This window comes from Borostomias antarcticus, assembly GCF_949987555.1.
Source record: "Borostomias antarcticus genome assembly, chromosome: 5".
Classification (NCBI taxonomy): domain Eukaryota; kingdom Metazoa; phylum Chordata; class Actinopteri; order Stomiiformes; family Stomiidae; genus Borostomias; species Borostomias antarcticus.
In genome coordinates this window covers 10,062,614-10,089,931 of record NC_140238.1, presented here as the reverse complement: position 1 = coordinate 10,089,931, position 27,318 = coordinate 10,062,614, and the positions used below count along the sequence as shown (strand labels likewise).

Below are 27,318 nucleotides of genomic sequence, written 5' to 3'. Positions count from 1 at the left end.
GAACATAGTTTGATGATTTATTGTTAATTTTACGTTACCGTTTTTCTTCTTCACTCAAAGGCATAACTTTGTGCGTTCTTTCGTTGTCAGTGCAGTGCGGCGAAAGTCTGGCCTCTTCGCGCGTAGCCTACGCGGCAAAAGCAGCCTACAGTCTAGTCTAGTCGGCATCGAGTCATGGCCAATCCTGATGCTCGAATGGCAAGCAGGGCGTGTCTTGCCATAAACTCCAGTGGGTTCCATAATAACGCACGCTCGACCGTTCCGTAATCAGCTGTTTGTAACCATCGTAACGCAATCACTCACGGCTGCGTGCGCGTTCGAAACATTTGTTTCGTTGTCGCATGTAAACATCCAACCAGTTTACTTTGTATCCCATGTATACGCTCAAGCTGAAATCAGCTTGAAATCAACCAGATTGAAAAATATTTGTCATGTAAACGCACCTATTGTAAACAAAATAATTTGCTTTGCGTGGGTCATTCTCTTTTACGACAAAAGCTAACGTAGCCTAGGCTACTGTACACAACCAAAGAATGTCTGGAAAGAAATGCGCAGCTAAAAGAAAATATGAAGACGAACACAGGACATTTTTTACCCGAGTGGGGAGAGTAATTTTTTCTTCATAGAACGTAATGGTAAGCCATTCTGTCTGATATGCCAGACATCATTGGGACATTTCAAAGCCTCAAATCTCGAGCCCAGTCCAGTCCAGCCCAACCCAGCCCAGTCCAGCCTAACCCAGTCCAGTCCAGCCTAACCCAGTCCAGTCCAGCCTAACCCAGTCCAGCCGAGCCTAACCCAGTTCAGCCTAACCCAGCCCAGTCCAGTCCAGTCCAGCCTAACCCAGTCCAGCCCAGCCTAACCCAGCCCAGTCCAGCCTAACCCAGTCCAGTCCAGCCTAACCCAGCCCAGTCCAGCCCAGCCCAGTCCAGCCCAGCCCAGCCCAGTCCAGCCTAACCCAGCCCAGTCCAGCCTAACCCAGCCCAGTCCAAAATATATTATGTCAGAAAATATCTTGTTGTATGTATTAATTTTAAATAAATTAACTTTAAATGTATATTTAATGGACAATAATGTTTTTCTTCTTATTTTAGACTGGGGTGCCTTGGGATTTTAAGTACTTATGAAGGGTGCGGTGACTGAAAAAAGGTTGAGAAACGCTGGTATATATGGTGTGGCTCTGGGTGGTACCACAGTAATTTTTGTGGCTCTTAGTCTCTGACTGGTTGGCCACCCCTGGGCTAGGCCTATGCGTCTTGTGATTGTACTGTAGCCTAGGCTACAACTTAAGGCTTGCCCTATTGAATTCATTTTATAGCCTACTCTACTCATTATTATCGAATTATCTAGTTGATATATGAATAAAACAATAAGCCGTTTTAATGGCTATGGGCTACTAGTTGTAGCTATATGATGCGCTCTGCTCTTATACGCACGGTTGAGGCGGCAGCTCAAATACACTTCGCACATATCCTCTGCTATAGCCTCTCACAGACAGCTAGGTGCACTTCATGCATTGGTAGACAGTGCTGTTCTTGCTGCAGCTTGTCTTCACCATGCAAGTATTTTTTTGGGGGGTATTCTTCTGTGGACACTGCGAGGGGCGCCGCAGGTGGCTGTTTGGACGCCAGAGCGCGCAGCTCTTCAGCCAACTGGAGGATGTCGCGTCTGGGGAGGCTCTGTGTCTCTCCACCATTCCCCAGCGAGTCCAAGCTCCCCCAATGAATAATACTTATTTATAATAGCCTACATAGCGCGAAACTGTGCATATAATAGGCTGTAGCCAGCGCGAAACTGCGCATTCCCTATAGCCGTTCATTGAACAGCTGGCGGCCGGTATAAATAAATAAAAACATAGACGATATTTTGTTATTTGAATGATCTTGAATATATATATAACTATATATTCAAGATCATTCAAATAACAAAATATTGTGTATGTTTTTTTCATTTATAATTTAACAATAGGGGGTGCAACAGAACACAATTTTAGGGAAAGTCATTGACAGGCGGTTTTATTAAAATATAGTTATGTGCAAATGAAAACCCACAATCGTCCTATGGACCTTACCCCGATTTTGGAAATCAGATAAAGGCGTTCACAAGACCATTTCAATAATCGCATTATTCCAATTATCGGTTGATGTCTCACTGTCAAACCTGCCGATATGCACAAGATAGTTAATGTCCGGATATGATTGGCAATGAGTGATCTTTACTCATGGCGACTATTTCAATTTTGTATGGATCCACACCTCCGATCAAGCTTATTTTTTCTTTGTATCGTGCTGAAGCCATATAGCCTACTGCGCTCAGACTTGGCTACATTAGCTGGTGCCCTGTCTTCAAATTTACTTCCGGGGTTTACGAGTAGCCTACCAGTTGAATGCGTTCCAGAAACAAAACGCAAAACCCCCACGTTCACCATATCTTTACTAACAAATATATTTACAATACTGTTATTTTGCGCATTTGACTTAACAGACACCACGTCTTGACCCGACGTCAGTTGCCGAGATAGATAGGCTACTGTAGGCCTAGATATATTATAGGTGTTCGTAATAATTAAATTACATCGAGATGGAGAAAACATGTTTGAGAACAAGGTAATAATAACAATTAAACGTTATTTGTATAGCCCCTTTCATACAGATAAATTCAGCTCAAAGTGCTTTACAACAGAGCATTTAAATTAAAGAATGTGAAATTTAATGATGCTTCATTCGTAAACTATAGGAGAAAAACACTGAGCCCAGCCTGCTAAATCTACTCAAAGACGCCACCTGGCGGTGGTGCATCACTAAAACGAAATAACACCCGTCTGAAATCCCACGAGATTTCCAACGGGATTTCCCTGCCAAATACCGCGAGGTGAAATGCTGCAGCATGTGACATTTCTAACTTCCCACATCTGTATGTTGTTAGACCTGCTAGAGTGTATATCTACTATGGAGTTAGACTTGCCTCAGTTAAAGTATCTATCCACTATGTGAGTCAGACTTTCCTTAGAGTATCTATCCACCATGGAGTTAGACCTGCCCCAGACAGAGTATATATATCCACCATGGAGTTAGACCTGCCCCAGACAGAGTATATATATCCACCATGGAGTTAGACCTGCCCCAGACAGAGTATATATATCCACCATGGAGTTAGACCTGCCCCAGACAGAGTATATATATCCACCATGGAGTTAGACCTGCCCCAGACAGAGTATCTATCCACCATGGAGTTAGACCTGCCCCAGACAGAGTATCTATCCACTATGAGCTAGACCTGCCTCATCTAGAGTATCTATCCACCATTGAGTTAGACCTGCTAGAGTATCTATCCATTAGACCTGCCTTAGCTAGAGTATATACAGTATTGTATCCACCATGAAGTTAGACCTGCCTCAACAACAAAGCCTTCACCAAAACAAAGCGGACAAATATGATAATGACCTCATCAGTTTGAGGGGTGGGGGGCAGGGGGAGGGGGGTGTTGGTGCTGTGCCAACATCCTCAGCGTCTACAATTTGGTGTTGACACTGTCAAAGGAGAGGAAGACAGGAGGGAGAGGGAGGAGAAAGCGGGAGAGAGATGACAGGGAGACGGGAGAGAGAGAGAGAGAGAGAGAGAGAGAGAGCGATAGGGCTCAGGGAGCTCAGACTGGGAGAGAGAGGGAGAGGGGGGGGGGGGGGGGGGGGGGAACCATCCATTGATGAGTGTTCTGTGCAGCTGAGAGGAGAAGGGCTCAGTGTCTGCTCTGAGATGGATGTCCTCCAATCCTGAAAGACCAGGAAGTCCTACCCAGCATGCACTTAGAAAGAAGAGGAAAACATAAAAAAAAAAAACTTTAATTCAGATATACTTACAGACTGCTCCTTTAAGCTCAACGGATCTCTAACTTGTAGAAGGGGGGGCGGGGGGGTGGGGGGGTGGGGTTGGGGGTGGTGTTTGTTTTGTTTTTTTTACTAGGTGAAAATCTAATCACCCGCCCTGCTCAACAAAGAACAAGTCTCTCTCCTCAAACGGCCTGCCGGACAAAAGGCCTTGAAACACTGGTAATTGTCGCCATGGTGACCAGAAGAATAAGCCATTTTACTAGTGGTATAGAGCTCCGGCATTCAGCGGTGAGCGAGTCAAACATAGGAGTTCTCACTCCCTCTTTCTCTCACTGTGTCCCTGTCTCTCTCTCTCTCTCTCAGAGGAACAAGGTGGTCAGTCTCTAAGGGCGGTGGGGGACCTCGGAGAGTTTCCACCGGCCCTTCCAGATCGCTCTCTCAGCAGTACGAGAAGGAGGAGGAGAGCGGGAGTCAGGAGTGGGAGGCCATTGGCCGATACACCCTGACCCCCTGACCGCCAGGCACCCCAGGACCTCTGACCCTGGTCACAGCAGGGGGGCAGCAGCCACCACCGTGAGGTCAGCACCAGCGGAATTCTAGACATGTCCCCCCCCCCCCCCCGCCACCTCCCTCTCGCCCCTTCTGTCCAATGAGGAAGCGCCGCTCGGGTTTCCGACGTGCCAATGAGAGAATCAATAGACAAAGCGTTGCCCAATCAGCCCACAAAAAGGCTTGAAAAACAGAGGGGCCTTTTATAGAAAAATATGTTTATTTTAGAAGAAAAAAGTCTTGTGGATAGGCTACCCCTACGAGCTCCGTGATAGGGTCAAAACATTGTCTTATTCTCTATGTAACTTGGATGGGAGCTTCACTACACTGCCCCCCCCCCCTCTGTCTCACACACACACACACACACACACACACACACACACACACACACACACATACACACACACACACACACACACACACACACACACACACACACACACACACACACACACACACGAGGTGTGTATCATGGTTTATGGAGCTGTTTTTTTCTGTGTTTTCTCCCCTGGTGACCGAGCCCATAGGAAGCCCATAGCTAATGCTGCCATTCACACACAGGACAAAGAGCCTCTTTATCCTACCCTCTCTCTGGTCTGCCTCTCTCTCTCGCTCTCTCTCTCTCTCTCTCTCGCTCTCTCTCTCTCTTTATCATCCTCTCTCCCTGGGCCTGGGCTCAGTATCCTCAATCAGTGGCCCACTGAAGAGCAGGGAGAGAGAGAGAGAGAGAAAGAGAAGGAGAGAGGGGGGGAGGAAGAGAGATACAGCCCTCCAGTTCAGCTTAGCCAACACTCCTTTCTTCTCCTCCTCTCCGTTTAACCGGACCAACACTGGATATAATATAATACACTCAGCCAAAGATCTCCAGCACCCCAGCTACCCCCCTCCACCTTCCACCTTACTACCCTACCACCCCTCCAACCCCCCTCCACCACTCCTCCTCCATCTACCCCTCCAACCCTATCTACCCCCTCCATCCCTCCATCCACCCCTCCTCCACCCCCCTGTCGCTCCTCCGGCGCTGCGGTTCTCCTGTCCTCTCTGAGGTGCTCTGGGCCAGGACAGAGTGCTTGGCTGTGTGACGGCCTTTGCTAAGCAGCGGCACAGTCCCTTTAATCAGGAGTGCAGCAAACACCCAGCATCTCTCTCTCTCTCTCTCTCTCTCTCTCTCTCTCTCTCTCTCTCTCTCATCCCCCCCCCCCCTCTCTCTCTCTCACCAGCCCTCCATGAGAAACGGTAAAGCAGCCAGAAGAACAGTCAGAACGTTGTTGAACTGCCACCTGCGCTGGTCAATAAATATAAGAAAATCACCCGCAGTGAACGCGCCTGAGAGAGAGAGAGAGAGAGAGGGAGGGAGAGAGAGAGACAGATGTAATAACATCACCCCGGCCCATCTACAGTACCACGTTAATTAATATTCATTCGTATTAATGTCACCCTGGGCCGAGCCTCGCACGCCCGCTCCCGTTCCCGACGGCGGCGCGGTGGGAAGGACCGGAGCCGGAGATGTGGAGCGGAGCGGAAGAGGCGCCGCTAAACCACATCAGAGACTCAAACTCCCTCTTCTCGCTCCCCGCTCTTCTCCCCCTCATGTAAAATCGTATTAAACAGGCCATGCATTGTTAATTGGGGCCCATATTGCGTTACCCATGATATAAATTAAATGACAAATATTAAAACGAATTGCAAATCCACTAATAGAAGAGCATAAAACAATCTTTTTTAAGTATTCCTCATTAATAATTGAATTCTAATTATATAGACGGAGACTCGGGCGGCGCAGCGGCGGACATTTTATATCCCTGGTTCCCCGGGTCGCTAGTGCGTCCATCCCGCCTGTCTGCGTTTGACTGATGTGGGTGATGATGGAGATGGATTTAGACCTTAGGATGGAGGGATGAGAGAGGAGAGAGAGAGAGAGAGACAGAGAGAGAGAGAGAAAAAGGGGAGGTCGTTCCCCGCTGCTAAAAGACTAGCAGGACAGCAGAACCCTCCTCTCCTCCTCTCCCTCCCTCCCTCCCCCGCTCTTCTCCACAGAAAAGAACACAGCAACGTGGCTCTTTCGTTTGTGTTACAGAAGAAAAGTTTACTTTGAGGAGGTGGATGGAGAGAGGGGAATAGAAAGAGCGAACTCACGCTCCCTCGCTCCCTCTCTCCCTCTCTCTCTCTCTCTCTCCCTCTCTGTCGGGCAGGCATTCCTCAGCTGCCAATTATGCCCCACTATTGAGAGATCATTAAATGGTGTTCTGAGGGGCACGGGAGTGGTTGACTGAAAAGAGTTCAATTCCTCCATGACGAAGAGAGAGAGAGAGGACAGTGTGTGTGTGTGTGTGTGTGTGTGTGTGAGAGAGAGAGAGAGAGAGAGTTTGTGTGTGTGTGTGTGAGAGAGAGAGAAAGAGAGGGAGAGAGGGAGAGAGAGAGTGATTGTATGTGTGTGTGTGTGCGTGTGTGTGTGTGTGTGTGAGAGAGAGAGAGTGAGAGAGTATGTGTGTGTGTGTGTGTGTGTGTGTGTGTGTGTGTGTGTGTGTGTGTGTGCTGATGGGGAACAATGCTAGTCTAAACGCTAGACAGTCTTTATTCTAATGAGTGGGGTGTCAAGGTCAGATGGAGAGGCTGGTGATAAATGGAACACCACCAGGAACCCAGACACGCTGTGTGTGTGTGTGTGTGTGTGTAAGTGTGTGTGTGTGTGTCTACACTGCTGCCTGTGGACCTGATTCAGCCACGTGATAAAAAAACACAAAACCAGAACAAAAACTACCATGGAACAGCCAAAGGAGAGATATATAACATAGGTCCCTCTCTCTCGCTCACTCTATCTCTTCCCTTTCTCTCTCTTGTTCTTTCTCTTATTCTCTCTCTCTACTTCTCTCTTCCTCTATCTCTCTCCCTTCTCCCTCTTTGTCTCTCGCTCTCCATCTATCCCTCTTCCTCTCTCTGTCTCTCTCCATCCCTCTCTCTCTCTCCATCTTTCTCTCTCTCTCTCTCTCTCCATCTCTCTCTACCTCTCTCAGAAACAATCCTATCACGCCCCCCCATCTCAGCCGTGGTGTGTTTGATGAGTGACAGCTGACGGCCGAGGCCCTCCCCTGGGTCCCCAGAGGAACGGCGCTACGGCTAATACAGCCAACATCCTCCGCCACAAAGACGCTACAAGGCGGCGCTTGACCCGGGCGCCGTTCCTCCGCGTCCCCGCAGACGGACAGAGAGAGAGAGAGAGACGGGAAGACGGACGGACGGACGGGCAGCGCCGGCCTAGACACTCGCCAGGCGTCTCTCTCACGGCGTGTTGCAGCTGCCGCCGCACACTTCCTCTGGCAGCAGGTGAAGACGGGAAGTCCCGCGGGGGGGAGGGGACGGCGAGCAGCGCGCACCGCCGGCGGAACTTCACAGGGCCCCGCCTCCTCCCTCTCCGGCAGCCAGTGTCGGCTCCCCGCATCAGGGGGATTCTGCTCCGAGTCAGCCTCTTTTATCTGCAGCTTAAAGGGATTTACCATTTCAATGTGCTTCTATGTCAAAGACAATCAACATTTCTCTTTCTCTCTCTCTCTCTCTCTCTCTTTGTTTTTTTGCTCTCTTTTGCCTCCGTTGCCCAAAAACTTAATGAAAAATGGAGATATATAAGAAGCAGCAGCACGCCGCCACAATTACATCTGAAATTAGGAGCGCCTCATAGCCTTGTGTCATTTCAGGGTTGTGAGCCATGGAAATGTAATCTGTCATTAATTAAGATTCCCCTCTGCAGCTCCATATTCATTTCTCTGTGTGTGCTAGGTCGGCTGGAGCTTACCTCTAGAGAAAGCAGGAGTGGGGGGGGTATATGTGTGTGTGTGTGTGTGTGTGTGTGTGTGTGTGTGTATGTACCCAACATGGAATCATCTAAGTGTTGTGTGTTGTCTGTTTCTCTGGCGGGGGGGGGGGGGGATGCAGTCGCGGCGGTGTGAGTGCAAAAGGACAGAGAGATGTCTGAGCGCTCTCTATACACCACGGGTCTGACCACTACCCACATCCTGGCTCCCAGCCAATCAAATGAAAGGATGGAGGGCAGCCACGTTGTTTCTCTCCTCATTCAGGAAGGAGAAATGAAAGAGAGAGAGAGAACGAGAGGGAGAGAACAAGAGAGGGCCAATATTACGTCACCACATCAAAATGCCATTTAAGTCGTCCTTCAGACTAAAAGCGGCCTTTAAAATCAGGAGGATGCGTCTCTGAGATGTTCTCTCTAAAAACCACTGCACTGTCATTACAAACGATCTCTCTGTTTCAATCTTTCTCCTTCACTTTCTCTCTCTCCTGTCTCACTCTCTCTCATCTCTCTTTTTCTCTCTCTCATCTCTCCTTCAGTGTCAGTGGTATTTGGTAACAATCAGACCGGAGAGTCCGCCCCCCCACCCCCCCCGCCCCCCCTCTGCTGTCATGCTGGACATGTGAACTCCCCCCGCTCCGTTCCCACACAACCCCCCCCTCCCCCCTCCCCTCTGGAAGGAATGCTAGCACCAGACCATTGCCTAGCTACAGGGAAATGCCTTTTTACTGAATGGCCTGCACAGAGGACAGAGAATGTGTGTGTGTGTGTGTGTGTGTGTGTGTGTGTGTGTGTGTGTGTGTGTGTGTGTGTGTGTGTGCGCGTGTGTGTGTGTGTGTGTGTGTGCGTGTGCATGTGTGTGTTTGTGTGTGTAGATAAATGGATGGAGAGGTGGTGAAGAGTGAAACAGAGAGAGAAAGATGTGCCGAGAGAGGGGGTGAGAGACCAGCACATAGGCATGGAGTCACACCGTAATGCACAAACACACACACACACACACACACACACACACACACACACACACACACACACACACACACAGCGAGAGGCAAAGAGAGACAGTGGCAGATAAGCTGCTGGTGTGTTTCTGAAGCATGGCCCAGCAAAGAGACCCCAGGACTGGAAATGATCCTCCAGTCTCACACAGAGTCTGTCTACACTGTACCTCTCACTGGCTGGCCCTGGGTATCCAGCTCTAGCCCAGCTATGAGTGTTCTCACCTTTGGCTGAGCTGGGAGCTGGTAGTCTAGCTTCTCCAGTGTGTGTGTGTGTGTGTGTGTGTGTGTGTGTGTGTGTGTGTGTGTTTGTGCGTGTGTGTGTGTGTGTGTGTGTGTGTGCGTGCGTGCTTATATGTGTATGTGTGCTTATGATCCAGCCTATAGCTACAATGTTATTGATGACACACTCCCAGCCACAGTCAGAGCCAGGACTTTACATATTAATTAATATGATTATCTCACCTCCCTGAATCCATACTCTAATCTCACCTCCCTGAATTCATACTCTAATCTCACCTCCCTGAATTCATACTTTAATCTCACCTCCCTGAATTCATACTCTAATCTCACCTCCCTGAATTCATACTCTAATCTCACCTCCCTGAATTCATACTTTAATCTCACCTCCCTGAATTCATACTCTAATCTCACCTCCCTGAATTCATACTCTAATCTCACCTCCCTGAATTCACAATCTAATCTCACCTCCCTGAATTTATATTCTAATCTAATCTCACATATACTCATAATATAATCTCACCATTAATTCATACTCTAATTTTACCTTCTTGAATTCATACTCTTATCTCACCTCCCTGAATGTACAATCTAATCTCACCTCCCTGAATTTATACTCTAATCTCACCTCCTTGAATTCACAGAATAATCTCACCTCCCTGAATTCACAGTCTAATCTCACCTCCCTGAATTCATACTCTTATCTCACCTCCCTGAATTCACATAATCTCACCTCACTAAACTCATTCTCTAATCTCACCTCCCTGAATTCATACTCTTATTTTACCTCCCTGAATTCACAGAATAATCTCACCTACTTGAATTCATAATCTAAACTCACCTCCCTGAATTCATACTCTAATCTCACCTGCCCGAATTCATACTCTAATCTCACTGCCCTGAATTACAGTATAATCTCACCTCCCTGAATTCACAGTCTAATCTCACCTCCCTGAATTCATACTCTAATCTCACTTCTCTGAATTCATACGCTTATTTTACCTCCCTGAATTCACAGTATAATCTCACCTCCCTGAATTCATACTCTAATCTCACTTCTCTGAATTCATACGCTTATTTAACCTCTCTGAATTCACAGTATAATCTCACCTACCTGAATTCATACTCTAATCTCACCTCCCTGAATTCATACTCTTATTTTACCTCCCTGAATTCACACTATAATCTCACCTCCCTGAATTCATACTCTTTGATAGTCTCACCACTATGAATCAGCCCCAGCTAGAGTGAGCGGTACATGCTATGCTTCACTCTTATCAACAGCCATGTTTGTATCAGTGAATTATGCATGGGCATGGACTGGGACAGCTATCAGAGGTGATGACAGCCAAAATATTAGAGAGGAAAAATGACACCATATTAATTCAACCTCAGGGGCTGCTATTCCCTCTACTGCATGTTTACATGTAAACAAGCTGGTTACAGAGCCAGTAGTGTGCTGGCTATGGAGCAGGCTGCCAGTACTTCTGTCCCTCCGTCTGCCTGTCTGTCTGTCTGTCTGTCTGTCAGTCTGTCTGCAGATCAGTCTGTCGTTGGTCCTTCTATCTGTCTATCTATCTATAGCCTACAGACCATGAACCTAGGTGTGTGTGTGTGTGTCTGTCTATGAGTGTGTGTGTGTGTGTGTGTGTGTCTATGAGTGTGTGTGAGTGTGTGTTTGTGTGCACTAAAAGGATGTGGTCACCGCTAGCTGGGAGGGGGGGTCCAGTCTCTCCATTTGCTAAGACACACACCCCCCACAGACGCTGCTGTCGTAGCCTTTGGCTGTTGGGGGAGGGAGTATGCCATCTAGTGTAAGTCTGAGGATACTGCATGTAGAATAGATGTGATAACTAACGGAGGATCAACGAGTATAAACACCATGAATACTCATATATATAGGGACGAAGAGGGATGGAATGGACGGATGGACAGATGGTCGGATGGAGAGATGGAGGGATGGAGGAATGGAAAGGGATGGACAGTGGAGAGGGATGGAGGGATGGAAAGATGGAAGAATGGACGGATGGAGAGATGCAGGGATGGAGAGATTATAGAGGGATGGAGAGATGGGAGGGATGGAGGGATGGAAAGAGATGGAGAGAGATGGAGAGATGGAGGGATGGAGAGAGATGGAGAGATGGAGGGATGAAGAGATGGGAGGGATGGAGGGATGGAGAGAGATGGAGGGAGATGGAGAGATGGAGGATTGGAGAGGGATGTGTGTATTGAAAGAACATCATGTTCTACACTCCAAAGGACAGTCTGGTTCTATCATGGTCCCTCTCAGCTCTAACACACACGCATGCACGCACACACACACACACACACACACACACAGGCACGCACACACAAATAAACAAACAACACACAAACAAACAAACAAACAAACAACACATCTTTTGGCTAACGGAGGATCAACCAGTATGAACACCATGAATGTTATACCAAGCACACAACATGGTGGCACAATTTTGAATGGAAGTTGTGCCGCAACAGCTTAGGGAAATAGACCTGCTGCCTGCCGTATTGACGGTTGCGCAGCTGAGTTCTAATAGACCTTTCCCATTCAGGCGGCAAGATGCCTCACAAACTCCAGATTGAAATTCATCAGGACAAAATCGTCTGTCTGACTGACTGTGTGTCTAACTGCATTATGTAAAGCAGCAGGGTGAGTAAGTTAGTGGCATCCATTCTTAGAAAATAAATCTGCAAGAATGATCTGTTAACTACTAGCTACGGGCTAATTAGCTACTGTACATTAAGCACCTACAATAACGCTACTAGCTTCGTAGCATTTTGTGTCGGCGCGCGGCTGTAAGCTGATGTGTGGAGGGAAGTGTGGAGTATAGTTTAGCCGGTTTTCTGTATGTTTTAAGAACCATTTTCTTCAAACTAATGTCTAATCAACACAATGAACACAACGCAAGGGTGTGGTCTTAAGAAATCAGGCAACCTTATTGGTTATTATTCTGCGCGTGATTGACAGGTGGGAAAGGGATATTCCTCTCATGCAGTGTGTGTGTGTGTGTGTGTGTGTGTGTGTGTGTGTGTGTGTGTGTGTGTACAGTATGTGTGTGTTAGACGAGCTGCAGAAATGGCTGCATCACACAGGGGTTCCTCTGTAGGATCCAGTGTAGCAACGCTGGCGTGAGACTGATTGGGTTTCAGAAAAGAGTTAATGAGCAGGTGAGTGTGTGTGTTGTCTGTCTGTGTCTGTGTGTGTAATAGAGAGTGCCAGGCTTCAGCCTGTCGTCTCCAGTAGCACCATGGGCTATTTGAAATTAGAATCTAGCAGTGGGGGAGTGGTGATAAGCCCTGTCATTAACCTGGCTACCTGCAACCAAGCACAGGGGCGATGGGAGGAATACTGTAGACACGTACAGAGACACCAATTCAACACCTCCACTTCTGTCCATGTCTTACGAGTGTGTGTGTGTGTGTATGTGCTGTCATTCTGACTTTAGTTGAAAGGATATGACATCAGCATCACGCCTCCCATAAGAGGCAGCCGGCCAGAGTTTGAACTGTGATCAGACATCTTGGAACTACAAGGCTTGATCTGTGATTGGCCGTTGAGAGCCACAAGGCTTGATCTGTGATTGGTCGGTGAGAGCTATGAGGCCTGTTGCTTATTGCATCTCTCCCCTGAGGTATGACAGATATTCTCTGAACATACACACGCATCGCAAGCTGCCATCTGGCACACACACACACACCCACACATGCGGTACATACACACACACACGCACACACACGTACACGGACACACACACGTACTGTATGGTACATACACACACACACAAACAAGCACACACACTCTCAGAAGAAAGCATATACACACACACTCTCACTCCCTCTCTCTCTCGCTATATATATATATATATATATATATACATACATACAGTATAAGAATACACACAAACAGACTGTAATGCACGCACGCACACACACACACACACACACACACACACGCACAAACACAGACACACACATAAACATGGTGCAAATATTAGCAACCCTAACACAGAGGTCTTTGTATACCAACACTGGCATCTGACCCAGCACTGGGCTGTGTAAGGGAGGGGGGATTCAGAATGAATTGCCTGTGTTGTTGGTGAAGAATAAGAGAGTGAGGAAGTGAGAGAGTGAGAGGGATGGGAGGGTGAGGACGTGAGAGGATGAGGGGAGGTGAGAGCCAGGGTAGGTGTGCTGTGTGCTGGCTGTGCCGTGTTGGAGGGGGAGGAGGTGAGGGGGTGAGTGTGTGGCAGAGGGGTGTCAGTATCCAGTACAGACAGAAGACAGGACATAGGCCAGAGTCAGAGAGAGAGAGAGAGAGAGAGAGAGAGAGACAGACAGTGATATATATATATAGAGAGAGAGACAGAGAGAGGGAGATAGAGAGGGAGGGATAGAGCGAGAGGACTGCCATCCTGTGCCACTTGGTCAGGTGCCCATGCAAGGACTGGCACCATCAATAGAGGGTTGTTCGCTGCCTGGCACAGGCACCGGAGCCAGGGCTGGACGGACTACTATCACATCCCTCCACGCAAGCTGGGATAGCGGGGGACAAAGGGACCGCTCGCTGTCCGGGGGCTGTGACTGCAGGGCTGGAGATATACATCGTTTTCATCAAACTTACTGAAGGAGGCCAGATTCACACACCTCTATCTCTCTCTCTCTCTCTCTCTCTCTCTCTCTCTCTCTCTCTCTCAAACAAACAAACAAACAAACAAACACACACACACAAACACACACACAGACAAACACACAAACACACGCATACCAACAAACACATGGACACGAATAAACAAACACACACAAACTCTCTCTCGGTCCTCTGTGGTTGATAAGTATCCACATCTTATCTGAATGAGCAGTCCCACTCTCTCCTGTGCAGGATGCATCAAGCAGCCCCCGGAAGGGTTTTATTATTCCTCAAGTCCCCACCTCGAGAAAAAAAACACACACAAAAAAAAACTTTTGTGTACTTTTGGAAGTGGCTGCAGGGGTTGCCTTGGAGGCTGGTTGAATCCTAGCATTCTAGAAGCACACTGTGTCTTTTAATTGCGTTTGGGGGCCTATTCAAACTGAGGAAGGAGGCGGGGGGTGGGGGTGGAGGGAGGCTTCACCCCCTCATTAAGGGGAGGAGGGAGGGAGGAGGGACACTGTAGGGCTTCTGAATCGGGCCAAAGACGGCGAGCCACTCAGCAATCGCAGAGCAGACGATATTAATGCAGAGGAACCCAATGCAACTTCAGTAGAGCTTGAAGCGTCGAAGCTGGTCCAGTTTTGAGCTCAGCTCTGCTGTTGTTTACCACGACCCCCCTGGAGAGGACATGGGAGGGAACTCTAATATACAGCAGCCTCACATCAACTAGAGATGGCTGACTGCATCACACTGTACGACACTATGTCTGCTCTCAGCCTCACTGTGAACTGTTCAAGAAGATATACACTGTATAGTATATGAGCTTATGTTCACTGGTGTGTGTGTGTGTGTGTGTGTGTGTGTGTGTGTGTGTGCTGTGTCTGCACCAGTATGTTGCTACCTGACAGTGAGTGACTGGTGGGACAGCCACATGGATCTCCATCTATACATTAAACACCACCTGCTCATGCTACATAAAACACACACACGCACATATGCGTGGAGTCACACCGTAATGCACACAAACACAAACACACACTGCGTTTTTCTCTCTAAAGCTGCATCAACAGACCCATGTAGGCAGACATAATGCAGATCAACACCCTCCCTGATCAGTCCTCTCTCTCTCTCTCTCTCACACACACACACACACAACACACACACACACACACACACACACACACACACACACACGATAATCCTCCCCTGACTGCTACCAGCAATCCAGCAACAGACAGGGAGCTACAATATCTGTCAACATTCTAGAATCCACCTATCAACATTCTCAAATCTTTTATCAACATTCACTCGAGATCACTTTAGTCAAAATTGACCCATTTATTAGCATGCACCAATATATACAGCATATTAATTTTGGCGTTGTGCTCTGTTCGGGGGGCCCCCTGCCTTCCACGGCATGTGGAAAGCGCGTTAGTAGGGGGAGGCAATATAAATATTCCCCCCCCTCTGGGCCGCTTGGCCCAGAGTGCCGGAAGAGGGAACGGCATTGATCTAGCCCCCTGCCTCTATGACGAACAGAGTGAGCCGCAATCAGGAAGACGCTCGGAGGTAACTCAGCCCACTAAGACCGTCAAAGAGAGCCACAGGGGGACTGCTGTACATTATAGTCCCTGGCCTCCACGGGCCGACGCTTCGTGGAATTCCGAAGGAGATACAGCCTAGTGTCTCTGCCTCCATGGTGACCGGAGGGACCGCTGGATGGCCCTTCGGAGATGTTTCGGCCCATGGTCACCACGGAGAGCCACAGAGACTAAGCTAGTGAAATTCCCCAGCTTCCACTAGCCGACGCATAGTGGAATACCAGAAGAATGCAGCAATACCCCCCAAAACGAACACACCGGCAGCTCCGAGTGGAATGCACTAGTGTGGGGTGGAGGTGTGATAATTTAGATTAACACCCCGGCAGCTCCGAGACCCACATGCTACACGAAGGGGTCGTGGAGAGTGCTCTGACTAGGATGGGTAAGCCAATTGCAGCCTGTAAGAACCTGAATAGCCAGCAGGGGGAGCCCTTAACCGACAAACATGCCGTTTCACCATGGATGTATTAATAGAAGTTTATAAATAATAGTTAACAATAGTTAGCCAATATCAATTCTAATTTTATTAATAAATGTATCAATTATTAATTTACTAATACGTTTTTTAAATTAATAGTTTTCAATTACACTGTGCAATTTAAATAAGGCTATATCCGCACAAACCACGTGAAATCCACAGTGACACTAAACACAACTTGGTTACGGTCCGCTCATCGCTTTTTTGAGCATCCAAAATGGCCTGGGCCCGAGGTAGCGTTCGTATGCCGATGAAGGGGTACAGGCAGCGCATGAAAAATTGTACACCTGCTACGACACTTTTAACCGACTGAGGCCGCAGCCGTCTGGATTCAACACGATGGACTATAAATGTTGATAAAACCGAAATGTTAATGGACATGAAGGTACATCAAATGTGGAGCAGAACGCAGTGAATGAGACCATGCCGTCGTATGGTAAATGTGGTCTTGGGTAGACCAGCTCTCATGTATCGGGCAGCGGATTACAGGAGGGCACCAGGGCATCGTTCGGTCCAGAACTGTCTGCCGAAAAGGAGGGCCGGACGGGGCCGCAGCCGGGCACAGTCTGCAGAACTTCTGTAAATCAAACCGGGACACCGAGTCAGTGATTTGATTGTTGAGGCCGGGGATGTGGACGGCGTGGAAAATTAAGTTCCCCTGCACGGACAGTCGTGTGAGGCAGCACATGAATTTATTAACGGAATGTTCGAACAATCATCGTTGATAATATTCACGGTGGCTTCATTATCGCAGAAGAGAAAGCGTTTCCTAGACCACTGAGGGCCCCATAAAATACTAGCGACGACAAAAGGATACAGCTCCATAGCGCCGTGGAACTAACTTGGTAGGTGGCGAGGTAATTTCGGTAGGCCAAGCGCTAGAAAACCGGTTACTGAACATATCCCCCAAAACCACTGAGCCCCGGCATCAATAAACACCGGAGGGACACGGACGAGTCATAGCTGATGTTGTAACAACAGAAACGCCGGTCCATCCGTCGCACAACAGGGACCAAAACGGAGGTCCGAATGACAGCCCACGTCCGAGCTGACCAGGTCCCACAGCGCTCGACGGACCGGGCCAGCGCGAGCAGCCGGGAAACGAAGAGCGGCCCGGAGGCATGACGCACATGGCAAAGTTCAGACGCCCGAGCAAGGAGAGCAGCTCCCTTCTAGCAATAACTAAATGCTCCCGCGCATCGCGCATAACACTCCGAATCCGATCAAGCTTCGAGGGGCAGAGAGCCTGCACTTTTTAACGCTATCAAAGAGGATACAGAGGAACTCTACCTGTTGCGTGGGCCGACCGGTTCTCGTCGGACAGAGGAACACCCAGCCGGGAGAAGGTGCTACGCAGGGCTGTGATACCAAGGCCCAGCAGGCGAAGAACGATCGGGAGCCGGCATTCATTCATCAGGACCCAGCAGAAAGCCCCGGAGAATCCTAGGGCTGCTGCGACAGCTAAAAGCCAGCTGAACCAACAGGCCGCGCCACCGGACACCGAATAAAAGCCATTGCGACGGACAGAGGGGCATCACCTTGACGCGTCAGTGATCTGCCTTGAATTCAGGACAAATGAAACAATCCAAATGGCAAATCCTGAGATTTGACTCTGTCAGAGCTGCAGCCAAACAACTTCACACCGTTTGCATGGACAGTTCAGGTCAGGTAGCTAGCGCTAGCTAGCACTAGCTATCCACGTCGTCAACGTATTAGAGCATAATTACCTAATACATCCATGATAATTATGCCGCGTTCCAGATAGGATTTTGAGCCTGTTAGTTACAAGTTAGTTAGTTAAGTCACAACTCACGACGCAAACTGCCTGAGTGAGTGGAATTCTGGATACATGTAAACAAGCCAATATGGCAAAGCTTGCGATTTGGCACACTGTCAGAGCTGGCAAGCTAAACATTGTATGCCTAATTTCGCTATGCTAAGAAACCATACGTTACATATTTCTATTTATTGGCATCATCGACTTTCGCTGTTTGCATGGTCAAGTTCAGGTTTACCTTACCATTAGCTAGCTAGCACTAGCTAGCAGTGTTGCCAGATTGGGCGGGTTCACGCCCAATTGGGCTTCTTTTGATCACGTTTGGCCGGAAAAAATAGCATTGGGCGTTTAAAAATATATATATATATTTTAAAACTGGCGGGACAGACGTTTCGATTTTATCCAATGATGTTAATTGGGTGGGAGATGTGCACCTGTCCAATAGGGGCGAGGGAGCTCTCCCTGTTCAATGCATTTGATTCACACGGTCAAGGAGAAGGTCGAGGTCGAGGTCGGAGTCAAATCTAGCTAGCTACCCCCTGAAGAAACCTAAAGATGCCAATTTGGGGATGTGGGATCAGCAGGTTTCTGTCATGATCACCGCATCGATGCCTTTTGTTTGGAGGTAGAGGCCTTTAAAGATGCCGGAGGAAATCTGTGCTTTCAGGATGTGGCACTTGGCGCAATCATATTGCTCACTCTGCCCATATCAAATGCTCATGTGGAGAGAGAATTTTCCCAAGTGACGCTAAAGATGATGCCAGAAATCGCATGGGATTACCGCTGCTTTCTGCTCTCACAGTTGTTGGGGAGCTTTGACTCAACCATCTATTAATACTTGCTTATTAGCAAGTTCACCACATGTAGGCCTACATAGTTTTACATTGACGAGTTACGTTAGAAGTTGGAATGGACTCGCCTGTTCGGCTTGAAGGTAAGACATTTTTATTTAATACTATACAGCAGGTGTTTCTGGATGTCGCATCATTGAGTGATGCATTACTTGTGTCTCTGCCTGCTTGCCTGCCTGAGTGTCACACTCCTGACTCGGTTATTGTAGGCGAGCAGGCAGGCTATTCATGGGTGGTTATACAGGTGGTTATATAGGCCTACCATTGGAAGTTGTGTAGCCTAGTCCCCTTGTCACATTCTCTAGCGGTTTCTTGTCACCACTAAAGCTTGTTATCTAGCTTGTCATTTTGTCCTCTTCATGATATAGCCATGCTTCTCATGTGTTATTATAATTTGTTGCCTGCATTATCATTTCTTTGACTATTTGATGGGATTACGCATCTTTCTCTCTGTCGTAGGCTGTGTGTGTGACATGTAGGCGTGTGTTGCAGTTTACCACGAGTTATTATTATTTTCGGTATTTCAACTGAAAGGCATTTTTCTTAGCATGCACTGCTATATATTATATACTATAATATTTGGGCGGTTTTTTATCACATTGGGCGGATTTTGAGCACTCATTGGGCTGGAAAACATCACACCAATCTGGCAACCCTGCTAGCTAGTACTAGCTATCTCTTGTCAACATATTTGGGCATCATTACACATAGCAGATTGTAGTGCATACTCGTTTGTATTATTTGATTACAACATACAAATTTACTTTACGTTGCCCTAAAGTTATCCTTGTCGCCATACACATGTGGGCTGCCATCTTGTTTAGAGGGCTGTGTGACGTCAGAGAGTGCAACTGGGAGTACATCGATCTTGTGCGAGTTCACAGGTGGGAAGTTACGGGTTTGACTGCCATTCCAGTGCATTTTCACGTGTCGAAGGTTGGAAAAAACACAGGTTAGGGGTTGCCTGGAACGCACATTACACACACACGCAGCAGATTGCAGAGCATAATCACTTATATTAAATTGATTACAATGCAGAATTTACATTACGTTGCCATAAAGTTACCATAGCGGTAGCCTGATGCCACTGACCCAAAACTATTTAGAAAGCTAATAAAATGCAACAATTGCTAAGGTGCATCATCGTTGTTGTTGTTTCCGAAAACTAGGTTTGGACACGGCTGAAGGCAATTCGGCTAACGTGACCTAGCTAGCATTAGCTACACCGAACGGCTAACGCCAGCTGCGTGGTGGCACTCACAAATCATGGGTGCTAGCAAGTAGAGCAGCAGTTCTGCTGGATTCCTCGGGCTGCAACAAAATTGAAACACGAGAATCATTCAGCCAGTATTAACAATCTAAATATAACAATAGCCCTTATGTGCAATATAAGAAACCTTGACGATCGTTAGCTAGCAAGCGAGCAGTATAGCTGTCATGTAGCTAGCACCAGCCAGCGAACTCACGAAACAAGTCAAGAAGGGGGTATTTTGATAAGCCGATTACATTTCGAGAATCCACATAGTTACGTTCTCGCCTGAACTGTTAACATTTCAATAGTGAATAGCACCCGGCGTACATTTACAACAGTTGAGTAATTGTGGTGGACGAGGCATGAACAACCCGTGACATGAATGAAACCCAGTGGCTGGCGGCGGAGGTAAGCTCAAAGATGGAATTTCCCAACTCTCAACGCAAGCTACGCGAGCAACGCGACGCAACTGAACCATAACGCAACCACAATCAAAATTATGGCACAACGGTGTTACAGAAGGACGTGCTCTTCGGCCACGGAATCCGGCCGCTCCACGACGCCACTAAACGGACCCCCCAAATCACGGACCGGAGAGGACATCGCGGGCAGCAGGTAGCAAAACGCACCAAAACACAAACATGAGCACGGAACGCAAGAGCAGAGAACACGGAAGCAGCGAGCACGCAGATACAAGCGATCAGCAGTAATGGCAAGAGCGAACAATGAGATGTTTTGACAGCTTAAATACATGCGCTCTAGCGAGCTGAACCAATGCTATGACGGCTGACAGTCAGCTGGTGGGTTGCGTCATACGGGGTGTGACTGATTAGCCTCTGCCGATTAGCCCGGCATTGACGTCCGTGCCATGCCTGAAGTTACGTCAGAGACTTCATTTCTAGAATCCATTTATCAACATTCTAGAATCCATCAACATTCTCCTTTACCAACCTTCTAGAATTCCTTTTTCAACATTCTAGAATCCATTTATCAACATTTGAGAATCCATTTATCAACAATCTAGAATCTTTTAATCAACATTGTTGAATTCCTTTATCAACATTCTAGACTCCATATAAACATACAAGTCTACCTCTAGAGGGGGTGAGTAGCAGCTGTCCATACAGTCATGGTACAGTATAAGGTAGAATCTATAGAATAGGTTAACCACTGTAGACGTTTAAAGATTGAAAATGTACAGTATATGCTTGCTGAAATCAAATCAGTTTGTCATTCTTGAGAGTTGTTTTCTCTCTGACTCAATGTGCCATTCTTCACATATCCTGAGAAATATGTGACCTTGAAGAGATGTAACCACCACTATCTGCTTTTGATTACTGCTGCAGCTGAGAAACCTGTTTGTGCTGCTGTATAAATGTCATCTGAAGGGGAGTGCTCTTCAGGGAGATGTTGCATTGACTCAGGATGCAGTAATGTCTCTCCATGCTGCATGTCAAATAAAGACAGCTTTACACCTAAATCCACAGAGAGTGGACACCGTCCATCAGCACCTCCATTCTCCTCAGTGGGAGAGGAGTTAGCGGGCAGAACACAGACCTTGCTTCGGGAGAAGATACACTGCCACGACCTTATCAATATTTCACAGAGAAACTTAGCACATCAAAAAAGAGAGAAAAAAAGCCCTGATTCAAGGCGATGTAATATTCATGTATGCATCACTGTTATGAATATTCATACCTGGATGAATATCTGAGTATCTCCTATGGACAAATTAAGCTGATCTTTACCCTTAATCAATAATGTGGAGGTGATTGTCATTGGCAGGTTGATAAATAATGTATCATTAAACAAAAGAAATAGTCAGAAAATTGAGTTGCCTCCCCCCACTCTCCTCGGCGGCGGCTTAGCTAAACGCATCACAAAACTCCCTCTGAGTAATAACACAATACCCCTGTGATACAGACATTTCTGATAGACCTTTGAACACACACACGCCTGCACTCACACACGCACGTACTGCACTCACACACGCACGTACTGCACTCACACACGCCCGCGCATGATGTCTGACTGCCTCTTAGGGACGTCGATGTACAAAGCAGAGGAAAGCGATTCATTTGTTTGACTTTTTTGCATTTTAATTAAAAGAAAAAAAGCCTTCAAATAAAGATATATCTACATTACAAAAAGATGATAGAGAGAGCAGGGAGAGAGAGAAAAAGAGAGAGAGTAATGTGACTGGACACCCAGAGACGTCTCGTGTGGGTTTGGTAGATTGGAAGTGCCATGGCATATATGCGCGCGCTAGACGGTAGCTTCTGTGAAGGTATGAAAGCTTCTTCTCCTAATGATGGCAGAAAGACATGAGAAGCGCTGTGATATTCCCTGCTTTATCACTCCAGATATGACTAATGGTGGGGTCAATATGCGAGATGAGACAGAAGATTAGTTCTGACCTTGGCCGCGACCTCGGGGGGTCTGAAAATGAAAACGAAAAGCAGCGAGAGAGATAGAGGGAGAGAAAAACGAGAGAGACAGAGAGAGGGGGAGGGGGCGGGGGCGTTGGTGGTCATTATGCTGTTTGCAGCTCTGAAGGTGGTTATTAATTTTATTTCTCTGTGATTCACAGCCTGCAGTGCTGGGACCTGCCATATGTCGTCAGCCATTCAGGGATGACGAGTGTCAGAAGATGTACAATAAAAACAGCCTAAATGAGCCTGATTTACCGGCTCTGCTCTGCTTTAAGCACCCCCCCTCCCACAGACACACACACACACACACACACACACACCTCTAAACCACCCTGGCCTCCCCACCCCCAACGCCCCCACCTCCACCCTCATTCTAACCCTGTTCAGTCCTTTCCAAACATCAGTCCGCCACCCCCCCTAACTCACAAACACAACCTCTTCCCTTCACACAGAAACACACACACTCCTGCAGAGCCTTCTTCAATCTTCCATGTTTGCCAGATAAAGCTACTGTGTGTGTGTGTGTGTGTGTGTGTGTGTGTGTTTCCGTGCGTGCGCGTGTGTGTGTGTGTGTGCGTGTGTGTGTATGACAGAGCAAACCATGCAGACCTCTGCAACGTATCCAGAACGCTGCAGCCCGTCTTGTGTTCAAGCTCCATACATTCTCCCATGTGACCCCCACCCCCCCACCCCACCCCTCCCCACACATACACACACATCCTTCACTGGATTCCAATTGCAGCTTGCAGCAGATTCAAGACCTGGGTGCTTGCCTACAGGGCGGCAAAGGGAACAGCCCCTCCCTGCGATGGTCAGGTCAGGCCCCGAGCTTCAGCTCAAGTACTCCGTTCTTCCACCCCCCGCTGGTAGTACTGATGGAGGTGGAAGTACCTCCTGGTACCGCCGTCTCTATGGCCACGCAGGGCTCGCTCATCTCAGTTGCGTCTCTGATTCGGCGCCGGGACGGCGGAATTAGCTCCCCTCTAGGACAGTGGAGTCTCCGCCCATCTTTCACAAGGCATTCAAGACCCGTCTCTTTAAGGAACACCTGGACCCCTCCTCCACTGACCTCTCCGCCATGTAACTCTCCCCGGTGGTTTCTCACCATCGCCCAACCTTACTTCCACTTTTGGTACATGTATGTGTGTGTATGAGGGTGTTACAAGGCGAGGTCAAAACCTATAGCTGGACCATGTATGGGCGTGCAAAATTTGTGACAGAGGTAGACAATCTTATTACAGTCTACAATGTGAGTTCCTGGATATTAAATGTTCATCTGTGGTCCCAATAATATTTATACTGAAGTAGCATATCACATGACATGGCTAAGCTACAAGGTAGACACTATATGATAGCTATATGCCGGTAACCCACTATAGGACACATACCACATAATAAAACACACTGAACATTTACAGGTAGCAGTGAGCTCCTGGAAAATGTTGAGTTAACTAGATACTGTATATCAACCAGACAAGAGTGAGAATCAAAGTGCAGAGAATAAAGGGGGTAATGACTCGATTGGAGACAACTGGTGAAACACACTTGTTCTGGGAGCTCGCAACTTCATCATGTGTGCGAAATTCGACCAATGGCGTAACTTCATCAGTCAGTCAGTCAGTCAGTCAATCAGCCAGCCAGCCAGCCAGCCAGCAAGCCAGTCAGTCAGTCAGTCAGTCAGTCAGTCAGTCAGTCAGTCAGTCAGTCAGTCAGTCAGTCAGTCAGTCAGTCAGTCAGTCAGTCAGTCAATCAGCCAGCCAGCAAGCCAGTCAGTCAGTCAGTCAGTCAGTCAGTCAGTCAGTCGGAGGTCAGTCAGTCAGCCACAGACATTCACGTTTGTAGGGCTTGCCCTGCTATTGCAGTCCAGCCAAACTTGTTCATGGGATAGACAGTTGGTTCATTTCCTGTAAACCAATGTACTTATTGTAAGTTGCTTTGGATAAAAGCATCTACTAAGTGACTAAAATGGAATGTAATGAGAGAGTGTGTGTGTGTGTGTGTGTGTGTGTGTGTGTGTGTGTGTGTCTGATGCTTAGAGGGGAGCGCAGAGTGAGCAGCAGACTAGTACATATTTATTAGAGGAGAGCAGACGACTCAAATCAATATCAGAGGTCCAAATCAGCTGCTTTAATCATGACCAAACATATTGACCTGCCACTATAGGACCACTTCTATCTCTCGCTCATCAGAACGCATGGAGAGAAGCCCGCTATACAGGCTGTAAATGTGATCTATACCTGCCCTCTTTCTAGCACTCTCCTCTCTCTCTCTCTCTCTCTCTATCTCTCTCTCTCTCAGTATTGTATGTTTCTCTCTGACAGTATATATCTCTCCCTCTCTCTCTCTATCTCTCTCACTCTAAGTACAATTAAAGATATACTAAATAAGGAGACAAGTAAACAATTCTTTTAAGTCGCTTTGGATAAAAGTGTCAGCTAAATGACTGTAATGTAATGTAATGTAATGTGTGTATACAGTACATATATATGTATATAGATAAGTAAAGATAACTTAAAGCTACATGGGATATCTCGGCACTTTGGTGGCCTCTCTGGTCGTGATAAAATCCGCACTGCGTTTTAAGAAACACACTTCCCACAATTCCCCACTCACTTGCTGTGATGATGGGGGGGGAAATGATAACAAACATGCTCCTTCAATGGACTTTCTGGAAGGATGGCCTCAAGGTAAAGGTAAACACTGATCTTCTTTCTTTTATGTGCATGTAGATAGATTTGCGGGGTGAAGTGTTTGTTGTTTTCCTTCCCTGATATTGTGAAACGCAAAAACGCGTCACTTCCACTTCCACCACAGGATTTCCTGCGTTCAAATTCAGCTTACAGAGGCGAACGTTCGCCGTAAACATGTTTTCTCCAAACGGTCACATTTGAACGGCTTTTAATGAACGTTCCAAATAGTTCGCATAAACGCAACAATCCTCATGGGAGCACATCTCCAGTAAGCCTGGGTCCATTGTGATCCTCGTTCCGTTACTGGCAAACTACCTCTCCTGACTGTTAGCTTCTGTTAGCAAACGTTTGCGGCGAACACAAAGCTAACGGAAAATAGTTAGCTAACGTTCGCAAACGTTCACTATGTTCGCTGAATTTGAACGCACCCCTGGTCTCTCTCTCACTGTCTTTCACTCTTAAACCCTCTGTCCTCACACTTTCTTTGCCTCTCTCTCTCTCTCCCTCTCTCTCTCCTTCCATCTCAAAACACACGCCGCCTCCTCTTCTCCTCTCCTCCCTTTATTAGGCTGCAGTCTATGAATTTACTCACCCCCCCCCCCTCTCTCTCTCTCTTCTCTCCCTCCCCTTCGTCACATCTCCGGCTCTTACATGAATATAAAATTACAGCTAATAGAATGTGATAAAGAAGACACAATCTCTCTCTCACACACACAGACACACACACACAAACACACACACACACACAAAACAGGCATGCACACATGCATGGACACACACACTGCCCCAGAGGCAGACTAGGCCTGCTGCCTTGTAATCACATTCTCTCTGGGCAGACAGTGGACCTGCGGTACTCACAGATGGATGGAGGGATAGACGGATGGAGGGATGATGGATGGAGAGAGAGTGAAGACTTACCTTGTAGAGATGCTGTCGCTGCTCCTCTGACATCATCAGCTCATGGCTGTCCGTCACCACGGAGTCCATGTCCATCAGCCAATCCCAGAGCTCCTGAAACTCCGCCTCAAACTCCTGCAGACTGGAGAGAGAGGATAGGAGAGTAGAGGCGAGGAGAGGAGTGAGGAGGAGAGGAGAGGAGTGAGGAGGAGACGAAGAGAGGAGAGGAGGGGATAGAATTAGATGGATATTGTATTGTACTGTATGTAGCTCTGACCTTACTTCTGAGTGACACTTCAGCAGACGGAACAACTTAATTAAACATGACTTCAACTTCCGTCCTTCTAGAGACCTCGCCCCACCTCAGCCTCCATCTCCAAGAGTCCCCCAGCCTCCCCCACCACCAAACACCATCAAATATTCATGACAGGAACGAGGGGCAATTGCTCAAACACACGTATTACTGTCAGAGAGTGTGTAGGGGTGGGCCGATGGGGGGGGGGGGGGGGGCTACATGTTTATACACAACCCCGGGAACGCGTTTGCGTGGGCGCACTGGCGAGACAGAGGTTCTGACAGGTCTGTCACACGGCGGGCGGGCCGAGGGCTGAGCTGAGGCCGTAGTACGCGTCTAGCTCCCCGGGGTCGGTTAGGGAACTGTTATGTTACAGTATTAGCATCTCTGAGCAGATGCACGCACACACAGCCAGGCTATGCCCCTCCGTACACACACACACACACACACACACACACACACACCCTTGGGCACAAAGCAACATGGTGGGAGTCGTGGTTACACATACGCCAGAGGAAGAACTCACTATACAGATGAAGAAGAAGCCCGAAGATGAAGATGCCCCGTCCTCCTGTACGCTCCTTGGTACAGTATTTAGCGGGATGCTAACGGGCTAATCAGAGACGAAGGGCCGTGGCTCTGGAAGCGGGACACTGGGTGACAGAGCTGCTTCACGGCCGTCTGATCCGCCGTCGCCTCCTCTCTCCCTCATCCGCCGGCCGCCTGTGCGCTCAGCGTACATATGCTCGGCCTCAAACCTTCGCTTTCTGCTCTCCTGCAGCCACTTATGTCTGTCTGTGTAGCTCCTTCCTTCTCTCTCTGTCTACAGTATCTCTCTCTCTCTCCTTATTCATCTTTCTCAATTCGCCGCTGGTGTCCCTCTCTCTGGTCTCTCTCTCTCTCTCTCTCCCTCCACTTTCTCTCTCTCCCACTCCCTCCCTCCCTCCCGGCCTATAAGAGAGGAGGGGATAGCGGAGTC

The 27,318-nt window shown here is 47.9% G+C and overlaps 1 protein-coding gene across 1 annotated transcript in view; it reads right to left on the bottom strand.

The window, feature by feature from the left end:
• Positions 1–27,318, bottom strand: part of akap6 (A kinase (PRKA) anchor protein 6) — a gene marked incomplete at both ends in the record, with an annotated part of 122,696 nt that overhangs the window by 39,775 nt on the left and 55,603 nt on the right. Inside the window, one exon of the mRNA XM_084438892.1 lies at positions 26,066–26,186. Within this exon, the coding sequence (XP_084295018.1) occupies positions 26,066–26,186 (121 nt within the window). The remainder of the gene's footprint in view (positions 1–26,065; positions 26,187–27,318) is intronic.